The sequence below is a fragment of the Hemicordylus capensis genome, chromosome 6 (assembly GCF_027244095.1).
Source record: "Hemicordylus capensis ecotype Gifberg chromosome 6, rHemCap1.1.pri, whole genome shotgun sequence".
NCBI classification, from domain to species: domain Eukaryota; kingdom Metazoa; phylum Chordata; class Lepidosauria; order Squamata; family Cordylidae; genus Hemicordylus; species Hemicordylus capensis.
Window position 1 is genome coordinate 12127912 of NC_069662.1, and position 18604 is coordinate 12146515.

General features: G+C 47.9%; 1 protein-coding gene and 2 pseudogenes across 1 annotated transcript; all 3 read left to right on the forward strand.

The window, feature by feature from the left end:
- The first annotated feature begins 819 nt into the window (after positions 1-819).
- LOC128331962 (olfactory receptor 11G2-like) lies at positions 820-2028 on the forward strand. Its single transcript, XM_053266079.1, has one exon. It carries the CDS (start codon positions 820-822, stop codon positions 1837-1839), a length of 1020 nt encoding a protein of 339 aa, XP_053122054.1. The 3' UTR covers positions 1840-2028.
- Positions 2029-8141: 6113 nt separating this feature from the next.
- Positions 8142-15015, forward strand: LOC128330879 (olfactory receptor 11H6-like; annotated as a pseudogene).
- A 2418-nt stretch (positions 15016-17433) lies between these two features.
- LOC128330880 (olfactory receptor 11H6-like) lies at positions 17434-18384 on the forward strand (annotated as a pseudogene).
- The last annotated feature ends 220 nt before the right edge of the window (positions 18385-18604 follow it).

An 18604-nucleotide genomic window follows, 5' to 3' on the forward strand; every position in this document is an offset into this window, starting at 1 on the left:
CTGCATACTTGAGTTTCTCCTCACAACAACCCTGTGAAGTAGGTTAGGCTGAGAGAGAAGTGACTGGCCCAGAGTCACCCAGCTAGTATCATGGCTGAATGGGGATTTGAACTCGGGTCTCCCCAGTCCTCGTCCAGCACTCTAACCACTACACCACGCTGTATGAGAAAGGCAGGGTAGAAATTACTCTATCCCATGACATATTTCAAAGGAACAATCCTCCTCATCTGATAAAATATAAAGCCTGTAGATATTATTCCAGCTGATGTATTTTACACAAAAGTGGATCTATTTCACACAAAAATTGTTTTAGTATTTACTTTGTATGCTTAGGAGGGACACCCGCTTAAGATTAGTGTCCCCTTTGCTGCAACGTTTTCCTGGGCATTTGGATAACTTCTTTTTGAAGTATTTACTGTCCAGTCTTGATGACGACCTAATTTGCAAAATGGCAAGGTACTGTTATATCATTTGCAACATCCGCTTAGGTTTTCATTAATGTTTTGCCTTCTTTTTTCCGTGATTCCTGTTTTATTATTGTAATGGAGGGTGCTCTGCTCTCTGGCTTTCAGTAAGATCTATCTGGAGTTCACCACAACTGTCTTAATTTTAACCTGTCAATATTGCATTACAATCTGTTTGATTTATTATGCTGAGTTTTTTTGTAAGTATGTTTTACTAAGTATTGGTCTATGACCGCAATAAAGGATTGGATTGGATTGTATGCTTAGGATTAAGCACATTGTATGCTTAGGATTACTGACAGGCAGACAATAATTGCTTGCAATTTTTTCTGTCGATTATTTTATCTGATTTCAGATGGAGCTAGCCAATGGGACCATAGTCCAGGAGTTCATTTTGCTGGGCTTTGGAGAGGGACAGCAGAAGCGGTTCCTGCTCCTCGTCTTTCTCACTCTCCTCTATGTCCTCACTTTGACCGAGAACATCACTATTATTTCACTGGTGCATTTAGATGACCATTTGGCCCAGCTGCCCATGTACATCCTGCTGAGCAACTTCTCCTGGCTAGAGATATGTTATGTGACCACCACTGTGCCACGGATGCTCTTCGACCTGGCATACTCCCATACAACTATCTCTTTCCATGCCTGCTTCCTCCAGTTCTACATCTTCTTCTCTCTCAGCGGCACTGAATGTTTCTTCCTCTCATCAATGGCTTTAGATCGATACTTGGCCATCTGCCACCCACTGCGCTATCCACAACTGATGTCCCAAGAGGCCTGCTATGCTCTCGTGGCTGGTTCTTGGGTCCTTGGCTTCCTGTGGCACATTATGTCTGTGACTTTGATCTCCAAGTTGTCCTTCTGTGGACCCAATGTCATTGAGCACCTGTTGTGCGATCCTGGACCAATTTTGTCACTAGCTTGCCCTCCTCTTGGAATTGCTCCCATTGTCTGTCAGATTTCTATGAATACTGTAGTACTTGGCAATTTCTGTTTTGTTGTGCTATCCTATGGTATTGTGATTTGCACCCTGATTAAAAAATCTAGCCAAGGTGGTCGTAGGAAAGCCTTTTCCACCATATCTTTCCACCTAGTGGTGGTCACACTTTTCTACGGCTCCATGGCTGGGGTTTATTTAACTCCAGATGGAGAAAGTCTGTCCGATATTACTAAGGCAGCAACGCTCTTCTACACTGCTGTTACTCCCTTTCTGAACCCTTTGATCTACTGTCTGAGGAATGATCAGGTGAAGAAGGCAATGGGCAGGTCGTGGAAAAGAAAAATAGGAAGGCAAAAGAGAAAGGAGACTGTAAATAAATCAGAGGACAGAAGTAAGAAAAATAAAACAAACACCCAACTGTGCTGTCAGAGTTAGAATGATGTCTTTGCTGTTGGACACCAGGGATGCTTCCTGGTATGGCAAAAAAACCTAAAGAGTTAAAATCAGGGACGAGTTTCTTGGCTGCTGGGTCCCACCATATTTTCAACATTTTCTGCTTGCTCTGAATAACAAAATTCAAGGCACAAGGGTTGTCTGGGTAAATCCTTTTGGAGTATATACAGTATTAGGCTTGTTCATATGACCACTGGCAGGGTAGGAGAAGCTCTCAGCCTGGGTAGGATATTCGAGATGGATCCCAATTTTCAGCCATGTCATTGAATTAAGATAGGGGGCAGGAATAATGATCATGTGTGAGGCAGCAACTTTCCCTCCTGCCTTAATTAAAAGTGGAGAACAGAATTTGGGTATGGCATACTCATCCTATTCAGCTGCCACCTTGCACATGATTATTCTTCCTGCCTCCTACTTTAAAAATGTTTGCAAGCACATGGCTGAACATTGGCTCTCCTACCTAGGCTGGGCACGTCTCCTACCCTGCCAGCAGTCAGGTGAACAAGCCAATTATGTAACAAATAAAATAAATTGGATTATCTGTTGTTATAAATAGCAACCTCAATTGTGAGATTTTCTGTATTCCATGAAATGCCATTAAAACAATTATCTGTGTGCTCCAAATGTCATTGGTTTAATCGATTATTGCAGGGCTTTTTTTTTTTTTTAGCTTTCAACCAGACACAAAATGTGAGTCCAGAAAAAGAGTGCATTTCTAATAGAACATTTGTGGAGGTCAAAAATTCAAGTCATGTTAGTGTTGCATTATGATAGGTGATGGCCGGATTCAGACGCAACACCAAACTGGAGTTAAATGGAGCAGAGGTTGTAACTCCAGTATGACCAAATCCATAAAACCACAGTTTTGCAGCAAAAATGACCTCTGGTTTGCCTCGCCAAATTCCAATTTGAATCTTTGGTTTTCACAAAGGTTCGCCACCAAGACCTCCAGTTTGGCCACCAAAGCATTACGTCCAATACCAGATGCCACCATAACCACAGTTTTGTGCCAATTATCAAACTACAGTCATAGAGGAGGCAGCACAGACGCACCCAGGATTGCACCTGCTCCATGCCTGCAACACTTCTCTATGGTCGCCTCTCCGAGCACTAGCCCTGACCCTCCTGTCACTTATCCAGCTATGGAGCTGGCCAGTAACAGGGACACCACCACATCCCATCCCAGGCTTGTCAGCCTGTCAAGTGGCACAGTCACACATATGCATTCCATCTTCCCACTCTCTCCCATGCCCCCCTCCCACCCAACAAGCAGGGGGGGGGGAAGAGTACAGGTTGACAGGACAGCACTAAGTGCTTTGCTCCTCAAGAAGGAAGCTGCAATGATGCATGTTCACAAGCACAAGCACTCCAGGTGGTGACACAAGCAGGGCAGCACATCACAGCACCAGGAGGGGAAGATTTGGCCATGGGGACACTCCCACACAATTCATGAGAAGAACCATCGGAGGGGAGGGGAGAGAAATGCCAAGCAAAATCTCTAACAATGCACAACAATAAAACATCCCCTTCTCCCATTGACTGTTCTCTCACAAGAGTGGCATGCCATTGGGGCTCTGTATCGAGCCAGATTGCTCTATGGGGGGGAAGCCGTAGGGACAGGTACCTACCGGCAACTGTTCTCCCTGTCTTAGTGACGCTTCCAACTAGCTCTCAAAGTGTGCCCCCATCAGCTCGTCCACCCATGTGGACATGCACACCCTTTCTTGTGCCCCAAAATGGTGATCCTGCTCTCCTGAGGTCACTGGAAATCAAGGACCCCCTCTCCCACAATTCCCCATGCTGGCAGATCTGCATATGATGCAACACCAGACTGGTCCCAGGAATTTTAAATGGGTTTAAAGTTCTGTGCATGCACCTGGTGTTTCCCCACACACACAGCCACGCACACGGCCAGGCTCGGACACATGGAGCATCAACATTTCATGTGGATGCATGCAAGACTCCAGAGGGAGGTGGGGGTTAAAGTGATTCGATTTGATCTTTTGCCATGGAGAGTTGGGGCCCCACGTGTGAGGCCACCTCTGGTGTGTTAGTTCAACTTATGAGCATGCAGTCCGACGGGAGACCTAGGGGTTTCAGCTTCATGGTCATCCCCAGTAGACTGACCTTCTCATGAGAGGAGGAGCCCACCAGCAGCAACCTTTGGTCTGCATGGACTGCTTTGCCTGGGTAATCCCTTGTAACAGCATCCCAGGTCACGGCGGGAAAGACCACCACCACCCCCAGCTTCCTTTGCCCTCCCTCATATACATATCCCCTCCTAGGAAGTCCTCAAATTCTCTTACCTTTTCTCAGTGACAAGGAAATAATGACCCCTAGACCCCTACCCCACCCAAAATTGTGCTTTTGCGAGACTGTTTGAATACAGGGATCTTGGGGTGGGCGGGTGCCATTGCTGTCAGAAGAATAAAGGGATTGAAATGCCCTTTCCATGCTGAGGGCAGGCAGAGCACTCCGAAAATGCACGAACGCGCTCGGCACACCCCCTTCCAGGTCGTGGCCAATTGCAGCTGCTCTGCTGATGTGCTGATGCTTTGCCCACAGTCTGGCCTTGGAGGTTGCTGGGATCGGCCTCAGAGGCACAGCAGCAGGGAGGGGCTCCCCTCTCTTGGTACTGGAGGTTGGCGGGCCGCAGTGTGACCAATGTCTGCAGTGTGATTTGCAGTTTAAAATTGAAACTGCAGGTTCGCCTGCCTCAGGTTTCATGTCACGTCTGAACCTGGCCGATATAAAAGGTGACTGATGCTGAGAAACATCGTGAGTAGTCCAGACTCCTCTAGAACCCACAGTCTGATCAAGCATACCCATTCCCCCTCCCATTGCGAAAGATACTTCCCACAAAACAAACTTCATTGCTGCTCCCCACAGACTCAAAGTTTTCACCCATGAATATAACACTCTTCTGCAATAATGCTGTCAGTTCCCAGTTCTGAGGACTTTCTCCCACTCTGTGGAGACTTCTAAATGTGACAAAATATGACTCTGGGAAACAAAGTGCACAGACAAGGAAAGTGAGTGGTTTTATGTTATAGTGGTGCATGCTTTTCACAGGAATCACACTCACATACCATTGTGCCATTCTGAAATTTCCTTTTTAAAAGCCCTGGATTGTGTGCGATTATATATGGCAACCTTGATTGTGAGATTTTGTGTATGCCTTGAAATGCAATACAAATAATTAAACAATAATTAAAGTGTCCTCCATGGATTTGTTTAAGCCCCCTTTAAAGCCATCCAAACTAGTGGCCATCACCACATCCTGTGGAAGAGAATTCATAGATTAATTATGTGCTGTGTGAAAAGGTACTTCCTTTTGTTAGTCCTAAATTTCCTGGCCTTCAGTTTCATGGGATGACCCCTGGTTCTAGTGCTGTGAGAGAGGGAGAAAATTTTCTCTCTGTCCACTCTCTCTACATCATGCATAATTTTATACACCTCTGTCATGTCTCCCCGTAGTCTCCTCACCAGATGCTGTTGCCTTGCCTCATGAGAAAGGTACTCCAAGCCCGTATTCATCTTGGTTGCCCTCTTCTGCACTTTTTCCAGTTCTACAATCTCCTTCTTAAGATACGATGACCACAACTGTACGCAGTACTCCAAATGTGGCTGAACCATAGATTTGTTTAAGGGCATTATTAAATACTAGTATTTTTAAGCCCGTTGAAATAACGGGCACTAGTAGTTTTTTGGGGCCAGTTATCTTCGCCTCCTCTGGTCGCACTGCGTCCTCCTATTCCCGGCTGGGGCTAGCGCCTGTGGTCGAGAGTGGGGGTCCTTTTATGAGAGTACTGACCTACTCTCCCTCTCTTTCTCTCTCCTGGCCCACACTCTTGTACCTCCTTCCCTTCTTCTCACCCCACTCTCCAGGCTTCCCCCCCCCTTTGCACTCCCATCTGTCTTTTCCTCTCCTCCCTGGCCCACTGTCTCTTGCCCTTGCCCCTCCCTTCTGGCCCTCTCTCTTTTGCCATTCCACTTCCTTTAATAAGGTTTTTTTTACTTATCAGGCTAGTCTTCGTGCATAATTTTTGATTAAACACTGTTGTTTATTTTTCCAACTTTGTTTTGAACTTAATTTTCTCTTTTAACACGGTGTGCTTGGGCGGCTGGGCCGGACCCACCATCGCCGCCTCTGGGCTTTTCGTGGCCGGGCCAGACCCGCTGTCGCCGTTGCTTCTCTCCTGGAGGTCGGGCCGGACCCGCCGCCGTCGCCATTGCCTCCCTGCGGCCGGGCCGGGTGCGCTGTTGCTGCCTCTGGCCTCCTGGTCGGGCAGAGAGTGCTGGCCCCACCACCAACAGTGCCGCCCGCCCCCGGCGTTTTTCCCTTCCCGGCGTCCGCCTTTCCCGGCGTCCGTCTTTCCCTTCCCGGCGTCCTTGCCCGGCGTCCTTTCCCACATCCGGCACCCGTCTTTCCCTTCCCCAGCGTCCTTTCCCTTCTGGCCTCCCAGAGTGCCGCACAGAGTGCCGCCCCCGCCGCCCAGAGTGCTACCCGTCCCCGCCGTCTTTCCCTTCCCGGCGTCCTTTCTCCGGCCAGGCGGGCAGAGACGGTGGCAAGAGAACCGGCCAGCATGGCTGCCTGGTGTCAGCGGTCGTGTCTCCCTCGGACTGTTCTGGGCATGCGCTTTGTGCATGCCCAGAACAGCCAAGGGAGACACGGACGCAGACACCAGCCTTCTAAGACACAGACACACACCAAGGGATCTTATTATAGAGGATTAGCATTTTTATTTTCAGTCCCCTTCCTAATGATCCCTGGCATAGAATTTGCCTTTTTCACAGCTGTCACTTTCAACGAGCTGTCCACCATGACCCCAAGATCTCTCTGCTGGTCAGTCATGGACAGCTCAGACCTCATCAGTGTATATGTGAAGTTGGGGTTTTTTGCCCCAGTATGCATCACTTTAAACTTGCTTACATTGAACTACAACTGCCATTTTGTCATCCACTCACCCACATTGGAGAAATCCAACCATTGCAACACAGTGGTGTTGCAAGAATTGTTCATATAGGGTCATATGCAATGCATTGAGGACTAGGGAAAAACAATATATGGATTTGAAAATCACATCCATTTGAAAACATATGCAATTGAAAGTCACATTCATTTGAAAGCAATGTATGGATTTAAAATGAAAAACAAGGAAGCCCAGTCCACCGGGAGCATCTGTCTCTCTAGGCTCATTCTCATGATCCTAATCAGGGTCCAGATGGATTGGAGAGCTGTGCTCACTCCTGATCGATGGTTGTGTGTTTGCAAAGATCAAGGTAGAAGGAGCGGAGAGTGGTTGTGTGGGACCTGGGCAGAACGGGCGCAGACCGCCCACATTCTATCCACAGCATTTTATTGAGGGTGGATGAAACACCGCCCTACCCAGCTCTCAGCTCCCTCATGATCACTCTCCCCTCCTCCTACCTTGATCTTTGCAGACACATGACCGCTGATTAGGAGCGTGCCCGCCTCTCCTACCCTGTGCCTGGGTGCTACCCTGATCCGGATCATGAGAATGAGCCTTGTGTGTATCTATAAGCTAACTGAAGTCAAGCATTTCTAAGGAAAATACGGTATCCCATGACATATTTCAGTTATACTCCTCATCTGGTATAACATAAAACTACAATATATGATTTCAGCTGAAGTATTTTACACAAAGGTGGGTTTATTTCACAAAACATTTGTGTAAGCATTGATTCTGTAACTATAAATTTCATACATACGATTTAGGGGTGTCCACAAATCACAGTTCGAAGCGTGATTCACAACACATCCCCGGCTCCTTTAAAACGGAGGAGGAGACCGTGGGCATCCCTGTTCCTCTGCCACTTGCTGTCACCTCCTGTATTGGCAGTGCTCCCCCAGCTACCATCACACGCCAGCAGTGCTCTCTCCAGCTGCCCTTGTGTGACATCAGCATGCACATGGCCTCTGCGCATGTGCGGAGGTCATTTGCATGGTCAGCAACCATGCAGACCATGCAAATGACCATCATGCATGTGCAGAGACCATGTGTGTGCTGCTGTCATGCAAGGGCAGCTGGGAAGAGTGCCGCTGGCATGCGCCATGCAATGATAGCTGGGGGAGCGCCATGATACAGGAAGTGGTGGCGAGTGGCGGAGGAACAGGTCTGCACCTGCTCTCCTCCATTTTAAAGGTGCCGGGGATGTGTTGTGAATCACACTTGGATCGCGATTCGTGCACATCCCTAATATGATTATTTATGACAGGCAGACAATAATTTCTTTCTGATGATTCTTTTATCTGATTCTAGATGGAGCTGGCCAATGGGACTGAAGTCCAGGAGTTCATTTTGCTGGGCTTTGGAGGTGGGCAGCAGAAGTGTCTTCTGCTCCTCATCTTTCTCACTATCCTCTACGTCCTCACTTTGGCTGAGAACATCACCACGATCGCACTCGTGCATCTAGGTGTCCATTTGGTCCAGCTGCCCATGTACACCCTGCTGAGCAACTTTTCCTGGATAGAGATGTGCTACGTAAGTGCAACTGTACCCCAGATGCTGTTTGACCTGACTTTCACTCAGAGGACCATTTCCTTCCATGCCTGCTTCCTCCAGTTCTACATCTTCTTCTCTCTTGGCAGCACCGAATGCCTCTTTCTCTCAGCCCTGGCCTTCGATTGGTACTTGGCCATCTGCCACCCACTGCGCTATCCGCAACTGATGACCCAAGAGTCCTGCTCTGCCCTAGTGATCTTGATCTCCAAGTTGTCTTTCTGTGGGGGAAACATAATTGACGATTTGGTATGTGATCCAGGGCCAATTTTCTTGCTAGCCTGCCCTCCACTAGGGAACACTCCTGCTATCACCCAGTTTATGATGAATGCAATTATTTTAGTCAATCTCATCATTGTTGTACTATTCTACGGGGTTGTGATTTTCACCCTAATGAAAACCTCTTGCCAAGGCAGTCGAATGAAATCCTTCTCCACCATCTCTTTCCACCTGGCAGTGGTCACCCTTTTCTATGGCTCAGTGGCAGGGGTTTACTTAAGCCCAGGTATAAGGCAACAATGCTCTTCTACACTGCTATTACACCCTTTCTGAACCCTTTGATCTACTGCCTGAGGAATGATCAGGTAAGGGAGGCACTGGGCAGGTTGTGGAAAAGAAAAGTGAGGGGGCAAAAGAGAAGAGACACTGTGGATGCTTCTCACCACACAGTCAACAAGTTTTTACATGTCTTTACAGTTGGACACAGGAGGCACTTCCCCCCCCCCCTCAGTGTTTTCAGCATGGTTAGGATGCCAAAAACCCTGCTAACTTGGCAAAGAGGCACCTTTTAACGTGGTGGTTCTCTTTATTTAGCAGGGGGAGAGTAACTGACCCTATCTACTCCAGCAAACTACCTCCAGTGACTGTTGCTGGTGTCTATCTTGTGTTTCTTTTTAGACTGTGAGCCCTTTGGGAACAGGGATCCATCTTATTTATTTATTATTTCTCTGTGTAAACCACCCTGAGCCATTTTTGGAAGGGCGGCATAGAAATGTAATAAATAAATAAGCAGAGGTAGAAATCAGGGAGGTGCTTTTTGTTTGCTTGGCAACCACATTTCACTATGAGGACATTATTCTCTTACCTTAACTAACAGAATACAAGGCCCAAAGGTTACTGGGGTAGGTTCTTTAATTAATACAATAAAATGGATTGTGTGTTTAGCAACTTGAGTTGTGTGATTTTGTTATTCCATGAAATTATTATTATTTATTATTATTAAAACTTTTATACTGCCCTTCCAAAAGGCTCAGGGCAGTGTACATTAAAACACCATTAAAATCAGTTAATAATTAAAACAAAAATTATAAAGCATAAAACAATTATTAATAATTAAAAACATCATAAAACAATTAAATAATCAGAACAATTTAAAAACAAGTTTTAAAAAGCTGAGAAAGCCTGGTTGAAGAGATGTGTTTTCAGGTGTTTTCTGAAAATTGCAAGAGATGGGGAGGATCGTATCTCAGCAGGGAGCGCATTCCACAATCTTGGGGTAGTGATCAAGAAGGCCCGTTTCTGTGTAGCCACCAAACGAGTTGGCGGTAACCGGAGACGGACCTCCTCAAGTGACCTCAACGGCCAGTGGGGCTCATAGCGAAGAAGACGCTCTCTTAAATACCCAGGGCTTTATAAGTTACTAGTCACATTAGGCCCGTTACAATAACGGGCGCTAGAAGAACCGTTGCTGCATCCCCTCTCACCCCCCCCGGGGGAGACAGAGGCCTCGACGCCCCCATCAGCCCGCTCTCTTCGGGAGCAAGCCCCGCGCAGTGGTAATGGGGCTCCTCGCCCCCCCACGAAGAGAAGGAAGAGCGAAACAAGCCTGGCTGCCTGCGCCCCCGCCTAACCTCCTTCGGGCCTCCTCCGGCAACTGGCGGCGGCAGTGGTGCCGGGTGGTCCCTGCCGCGGGCCAGCTCGGCCGCCAGGAGCCAGCTCGGCTGCGGGCCAGCTCGGCAGCCCGCAGCTCCGGGCTGGACGCTGCCTCCAGCGGGGCCAGAAGGAGGAGGAGGCTGCCACCGCCGCTGCCAAGCTTGGGCTCCTTCAGGTGCGCGATGTCGGCCGCCAGCCCGCGGAGCCCGATGTCGGCCGCCAGCCCGCGGAGCCTGATGTCGGCCACCAGCCCGCCACCTCCTCCGGCTTCCCCCGGGACCACTTCCGCCGGGCTCCAGCTTCCCCCAGGACTGCCGCCTTCTCTGGCCTCCCCCGCCGCCTCCTCCCGGCCGGGCCTACCGCCTCCTTCGGCCAAGCCCGCGGCTCCGGCCGGGCCCACTGCCCCCTGGGCCTGCCACCGCCTCACCCGGCTTCCCCTGCCGCTTCCTTGACTCGCCCGGCCAGGCCCACCACCTCAGCTCCTTGGCCTGTCCCCGTCGCTGCCAGGCCCGTCCCACCAGCAGCCATGGCCGCCACCGCCACTGTTCTCCATCCGCGTGCGCCAGCCAATCAGGCTGCAAGCGCAGCCACGCATGCGCAGAACACCTCCCAGAGGCACGGATGCAGATACCCTAGCCATGCATGCGCAGAACACCCGCCAGAGACACGGACGCAGGTACCCTAGCGTTATATTATATAGGATAACTAGCACTTTGTATTTTGCCCGGAAACCTATTGGCAGCCAGTGTAACTCCATCAACAAAGGAGTAATGTGGTCTCTCCGAGATGACCCAGAGACCATCCTGGCTGCCGCATTCTGAACCAACTGAAGTTTCCGGACTACGTACAAAGGCAGCCCCATGTAGAGTGCATTACAGAAGTCCAGTCTGGAGGTTACCAACAAATGTACCACTGTTTTGAGGTCATTGATCTCGAGAAACGGGCGCAGCTGGCGTATCAGCCGGAGCTGATAGAAGGCACCCCGGCTGATAGAAGGCACCCCTCAACCTGAGAAACCAAGGAGAGACGTTGATCCAGAAGTACTCCCAGACTGCAAACCTGTTCCTTTTGGGGAAGTGTGACCCCGTCTAGAACAGGCAGATCAAAATCGTCTCTAGAGTTCCGACCCCACACAATAAGTACCTCCGTCTTATCTGGATTCAGCCTCAGTTTATTCTCCCTCATCCAGCTCATTACTGCTTCCAGGCAGGCATTTAGGAAGGATATGCCAACTCCTGAAGAAGTTGACATGGAGAAGTAGATCTGGGTGTCATCAGCATACTGGTAACACCCAGCTCCAAATCCCCTGATGATATCTCCCAGCGGCTTCATGTAGATGTTAAAAAGCATTGGAGAGAGTATGGAGCCTTGAGGGACACCATACTTAAGCTCAGATTTTGAAGAGCAACAATCTCCAATCGACATCATCTGGAATCTGTCCGAGAGGTAGGAGCAGAACCACTGTAAAACAGTGCCTCCCACCTCCAACCCCCTCAGACGTTCCAGAAGGATACTATGATCGATAGTATCGAAAGCCGCTGAGAGATACAAGAGGACCAACAGAGGCACACTTCCTCTGTCAATTGCCAATTGCAGATCATCCATCAGGCCGACCAAGGCAGTCTCCACCCCATAGCCTGCCCGAAAACCAGTTTGAAATGGGTCTAATCAGTTTCCTCCAAGACCGCCTGGAGCTGAGAGGCCACCACCCTCTCAATTACCTTGCCCAGCCATGGGAGATTGGAAACTGGCCTATAATTGCTCAACTCTGAGGGATCTAACGCAGGCTTCTTTAGAAGAGGTCTAATAATTGCCTCCTTAAGACAAGGAGGCATCCTGCCCTCCCTCAGAGAAGCATTTATGATTTCTACCAGGCCGCCTACAACAGCCTCCTTGCTAGATAGAACAAGCCATGTTGGACAAGGATCAAGAGAACAAGTGGTAGGCCCCACCGCTCCAAGCAGCTTGTCCACATCCTCAGGAGTCACAAACTGAAATTGATCCAGTCGAATCGTATAAGAGGAGTTGTCGGACACCTCCAGTTCAGACATCAGATTAATTGTGGAGTCTCCATCTAGGTCGGCCCGAATCCGAGAGATTTTGTCTGCGAAAAATTCATTAAACACACCACAGCGGGTAACTGATGCCTCCAAATTCTGGTTCAAGGGAGAGGGAGCAGATACTAGTCCCCTGACAACCCTGAACAACTCCGCTGGGCGTGAACTTGCAGAGGCAATACAGGCAGAAAAGAACCGCTTCTTTGCCGCACGTATCGCCTGATCATAGATCTTTAAATGTGCTCCATGTCGTAATCTGTCGGATTCGAGTCGCGTTTTTCTCCACTTGCGTTCCAGTCGCCTACCTTGCCGCTACAGCCCCCGTAGATCTTCCGTATACCAAGGGGCCAATTTTGAAGCAGGCCGGAGGGGACGCTTAGGAGCAATCGAAATGCAATGCAAACAATGATAGGTATGCTTCAAACATCATTGGCTGACATCTTGACTACATTACTCAGTGGAAGTTCCATTAAAATTAGCAGGACAATGTAGTCATGTGTAACTTAACCTATTAATTTCAATGAGACTTCCATCAAGTAATATAGACAGGATGTTGACCACTGGTTTTCATTTGTGCTCGGGATATAGCAATGACAATCAATGTGTGTGTGTGTGTGTGTGTGTGTGTGTCTTTCTGTGTCTGTGTTTGTAGGATGAGTGCTAAACAAAGATTAATGCAAGCTACCCATTCAGCCACTGTCATGGCCTGCTATTTCAAGAATTTTTCCTTGAGCATGGTTTTCTTCTTTCAGAGGTGTGGTCTCCCTGCCTCCAGAAGTAAAAAGCTAACCTTCTCTAGCTTCTTCATTGTTAAAGAAGTGCATTTTTCCTTTACTGCAAGGCAATGAAAAACTTGCCCTCCATTCAAATGTGCACCTCCCATCATTCAAGTTCAAGAACCCCTATGAGAGACCATTCTAAAACTATGGCCGGGTGGCAGGGGGTGGGGGGTGGGATCATGAAGTTTCTAGTCTCCTTATTGCAAGGATGTACACACCACAGCAAGTGCACACCTTCCATTCAGAACTTGGTGTCATCATACAAGAGGGCCTGGCACTCTGCTTTTCCTAAACAGCAGCTCCAGGGAAGTGACCTAGATCAAGACTGTAGAATGGGTGGGGATGGGTAATCCTTTATTAGGAAGTGGCCTTTTACTGAGTCAGACCATTGGTCATCTGGCTCAGTACCTGGCTCTCCAAGGTTTCAGGCAGGAGTCTTTCCTAGGCCCACCTGGAAATGCCAGGAATTGAACCTGGGACCTTCTGCATGCAGGCAGATGCTTTACCACTGAGCTATGACCCCACCCACTAAGGGGAATATCTTACAGCAAACTGTGCTCATATGTAGTCATTTCTCCAAATGCAAACCAAAGCAGACCCTGCTTAGCAATGGGTTGCTAAAAGCACTCATGCTTGCTACCACAAGATCAGCTCTCCACCCATGCCCCATTATGGTCCCACTCAAGGTTTTGCATGCATGTAAGCACATGCACACATGTGTGCACACACAAACCAGGTCCTATTTCCCCAGCAAGCAAATTCCCTCTAATGGCTTCTTGGAACCAACAGCAAAAGAGCAGCTGGGTGGGGGGGGTGGATTTAGATCTGAGCCATGGCAGGGAGCAAACCCTGCTATCTGGGGAAAGAGGTGCCTTTTGAAGCAGTGACTCTCTTAGAGGTTTTCCAGATGGAAATTATTCAGACTTATTATTTCCAGACTTATCCCACCTTCAGTTTTGCTTCCAAAGTGGGGTGACCAGACGATGCACAGATGCTTCCAAATTTGTTGACAATGAACCGTTGTTCGATCTGTAAAAGGATTATGAGTTTTTCAACACAACTTTTTTGCTGACTTGAATGCACAGGAGCAACTATTTTTCCAGGATGTGCAACTTATGGACAGATCAACCCCATCTGGGAGCCGGCATCAGCTCCACCTGGCACGCCCCTCAATTCTGCTCTTCAGCACACCTCTGCAGTCCTCTTTCCTGCGGTGTGCAGTCCACTTCTGGTCACCAAGCTACCTTGCTGATATTTTCCCTCATGCAGACTTTATTTTCATTCCTTAATTTAGAAAAATAATAATGTTATGCCTTATATGTGCTTATTTGTGTTTGCAAAATCCCTTCTCTGACTCTGTCTTACGAATTGTGTTGATCGTAATTGTTGCCTGCTGAGGTTACAGCATTCACTGTATGCTCAGAGGCACATGTTACCATACCAAATTCTTCTTAAACATTGCTGTGACACTAATCCCCAGCTTTTACTGTTGCCACTATAGTCTATGCAGGTAGAATATTGGAGCATGGAGGACCTAACCAAATTGTGTTTCCATGGTTATGATTTTGTAGCTATCTGGTTGGTGTATCGACCAACTAATGCACCGCCAGAGGGTTTATCCGGTTTGATGGAGGCGGTGGCGGGGTGGGCTCTGAGGTAACCGAGGCTTTTAGTTCTTGGTGATTTCAATGTTCATGTCAATTGAGGGGCAAACTGTTTCAGTTGGGAGCTGTGCCCTACAACTGGCTGAATCTGGAAATCACTAATGCAGTTAGCTATGGAGGGGAAAACATATAGGCATTAAAAAAAAAAACCGAGTACATGCAATTCTTCCCTTCTAGTAGCAGTTTCAGGAGGGTGATTTGGATTGTGTCACAGTCTTGAGGCACACACCCCTGTGCCATGCCACACCTCCAGGCCTATTGAGCCCCTCATTATGACATGCTAGTTTTCTGTGTGCAAGGGCAATTTTCTTATTACCACACGGCAGCACCTCCATCCTTTGAGAGAAATTGAGAAAACCTGCTGCTGCAGGACAGGCTGGCCACAGTTTTTTTAACAGAATGTTCTCTATCACATCACCAGTCCACTACAGAATCCCTTCCATAACATACTGCACCCAGCTAGTTGTTCAAAATTATCTGTGTATAGCAGATATTGAATTCAGGGAATCAACCATTAGCTATGGGAATTGCCTCTGTTCCAGCACAGCAATGGGAAGCCACCAGCCCCAAAGAGTTGTTTATTATATATTTTTGTTATTATAATAATTGTTCTTGAGGGACACATTCCCAAGTTCTACCAAATCCTTAACACCAGCATTCAAACTCTGATCTGCACATTCCTTGCCTTTCTTCCCATCAAGCTATTCACACGACCTGGGAATGCTAAAGCTGAACGCCACGGTAAGACCAGGAAAGCGCCACATGCTCCCACCTTCCACATTCTGACCATGCACATTTCTGCTCGAGAAAGCAGAAAGCAGCATTTTGAATGCTATGGAGATAGAGAAATGGTAACCATTACTAAGACGCGACAGACTGGAGTGGAAACCACAGAGGGATGGGTCCCAGCAGCTTTTGATCCTGGTTTTTGACAAATGGCAATTTTAAGGAAGAGAGGAAGCCCAGACTTGCCCCAACGATTGACCCTCTGGCAGTAGCAGCCAGTGAGGGCAGCACCCAGGGGAAGGGGGCATGTGCAGAGTGTTGGAAGTGAAGGACTATATGCTGTCTCTTGTCTCAATGACATAGGAGGACAGACTAGTGAGTCAGAGGGCTAGAGGGTCAAGACATTGGTCATCCCTTCTCTACTGCTCTGACACTATCCCTTTGATTTGTAGATTGCTACTCTTAGGGACTTACTTACTTCCAGCCACTTCCTTCCTCTTCTCTTCTTCTTCCCTTCCTTCTACCTTGCAACATGCAAGCTCCTCTCCCCTGCACCATGTGTGCAGAGATGAAGAATCCATCTGCATCCATCGGGATAGATAGATTAGAGATCCTATCTCCTCACTTTCCTATCTAGAATGGAGTTCTCTAATAAATACTACTTATATTAATTTGAAACGATGAACTGGCTCCAAGTTACTTTACTCTCAGCATACACCCAGGCCTAACTAAATTCCGCTGTGTTGTGCCTCTGTGCACTCTGCTATAATTCATTCATTCATTCATTCATTTGATTTCTATACCTTCCAAAAATGGATCAGGGCAGTTTACACAGAGAAATAACAAATAAATAAGATGGATCCCTGTCCCCGATCTAAAAAGAAGCATAAGATAGACACCAGTAACAGTCACTGGAGATACTGTGCTGGGGGAGGATAGGGCCAGTTACTCTCCCCCTGCTAAATAAAGAGAATCACCATATTAAAAGGTGCCTCTTTGCCAAGTTAATGAAAAAGGGTTTCTCTTACCAGAGAGAATTCCCAACACAAAGGACAGGGCTATGCTGCCAGCCGCAGGGGTGCCAGGTGGGGTGCCAGTGCCCCACATGGGATCCCGGGCTGAGCACCACTGATTGAGGTAGCTTGCAGGTAATGTTAACATTAGCCTTAACATTGGTAAGCACCTGTTAATTTTTATAGGCGCCTCTCATCACCCCACCCACCGTCGGCAGTGTCCTCATCAACCGCAACTGCCCTCTAGCTAATAGCAATGCCAGGATCCAGGCAGCAAGGGAAGGATTGAAAAAAAGAGTTTGAAATGATGGCAGAAATCTCTCTCTTGTGGAAGATGTCTAGCCAAGTCAGGGGTTTTAAAAGAGGCTCTTCCATCATACCTTCCCATCTACTGATGCTAATAAATATTAAAGTGGCTGAATGATCATCATAGCTTCTGATCCCCTAATCCTGAAATACCTTTAAAGGACTGAATAGACACTGAGGATTTGAGGAGAGGTAGAGAAAGAGTTAGCCAAGGGCCAGTGTGTTACAGGAGTGTGTGTAAATCTTGTTATCGTATCCGGTCTCTGCACAAAATGAAGACTAACACTATTACTACAGGCAGTCTTAAGACTTATGACACAGCTGGTTTCTGAAAACCGTGTCTTAAGTCAAAGGCTGACATACTGCACAATATTACAGCAGTCTAGTAACATAACAATGTGAGCCTGAGCTACTTTCATCATTTCCTCTTCACCTAGCCTGCACACTAGCAACCATCTAGCTGAGTCTTCCTTCCCGTGGTGAGTATTGTAACGTTGAAGCACAGTTGTAAAGCTGAAACAAGGTAGCAATTTAACAATGGCTTAAGTGCCAAACCTGCTTAGATTTCTTCTATCAGTGGAAAGAGAGAGGCACACAATCATAGTATGTGATGGTCTTCTGTTTTCTGATTCTAGATGGAGCTGGTCAATGAGACCACAGTCCAGGAATTCATTTTGTTGGGCTTTGGTGGTGGACAGCAGAAGAAGCTCCTGCTCCTCATTTTCTTCACTCTTCTCTACATCCTCACTTTGGCCGAAAACATCATCATCATCACAGTGGTGCTCATAGACATCCATTTGTCCCAGCTGCCCATGTACATCCTGCTGAGCAACTTCTCCTGGCTAGAGATGTGTTATGTGTCTGCCACTGTGCCCCGGATGCTTTTGGACTTGGCATCTCCAAGTGGGATCATCTCCTTCCATGCCTGCTTCCTCCAGTTTTATGTCTTCTTTTCACTTGGTGCCACTGAATGCTTCTTCCTCTCAGCCATGGCCTAGGATCGCTACCTGGCCATCTGCCACCCACTGCGCTACCCGCAAATGATGTCCCATCATTCCTGCTGTGCCCTGGTGGCTGCCTGTTGGGTCACTGGCTTCCTGTGGTACTCAGTGGCTGTGATTTTTATCTCCAGATTGTCCTTCTGTGGCCCCAACGTCATTGACCACTTTCTGTGCGACCCTGGACCACTTCTGCAACTGGCCTGTCCACCACTAGGAAATGTCCCCCGTGTCCAGTATTTCCTGAATATTCATATTTTATGCAATGCCTTCTTTGCTGTGTTGTCCTACAGCATTGTGATTGTCACCCTGATGAAAACTGCCAACCAGGGCAGCCGTAAGAAGGGCTTCTCCACTGTTTCTGTCCACCTGGTAGTGGTGACACTTTTCTATGGCTCAGTGACAGCGATCTATTTAGCCCCAGAAGGAGAAAATCAGTCAGAGGTCACTAAGGCAGTAACACTCTTCTACACGGCCGTCACACCCTTTCTCAACCCCCTGATCTACTGTCTGAGGAATGACCAGGTGAAGGAGGCACTAGGCAGGTTGCTGAAGAGAAAGGACAGTGTAAACATGGGATGTGCATGAAATGGATTTCGTGATTTGTTTTGAGCTTGAAAGAAAATGCAGATGGCTGAAACATTTCATCAAAACAGCTCTCAAACCAGTTGTTTCTACTAAACAAAACCCGAACAGTTCTGAGTGTTTTGGCCATAGGGAACAATGGAATAACTCAAAACATTCCATTGTTCCCCGTGAGTAGCTTCTACTCCAAAGTGGACACCAAAGTGGGTTGGGTGGTAAGTCT

Coding starts and splice junctions, on each gene's coding strand:
- LOC128331962 (XM_053266079.1), top strand. CDS start 820: ATGGAGCTAGCCAATGGGACCATAGTCCAGGAGTTCATTTTGCTGGGC.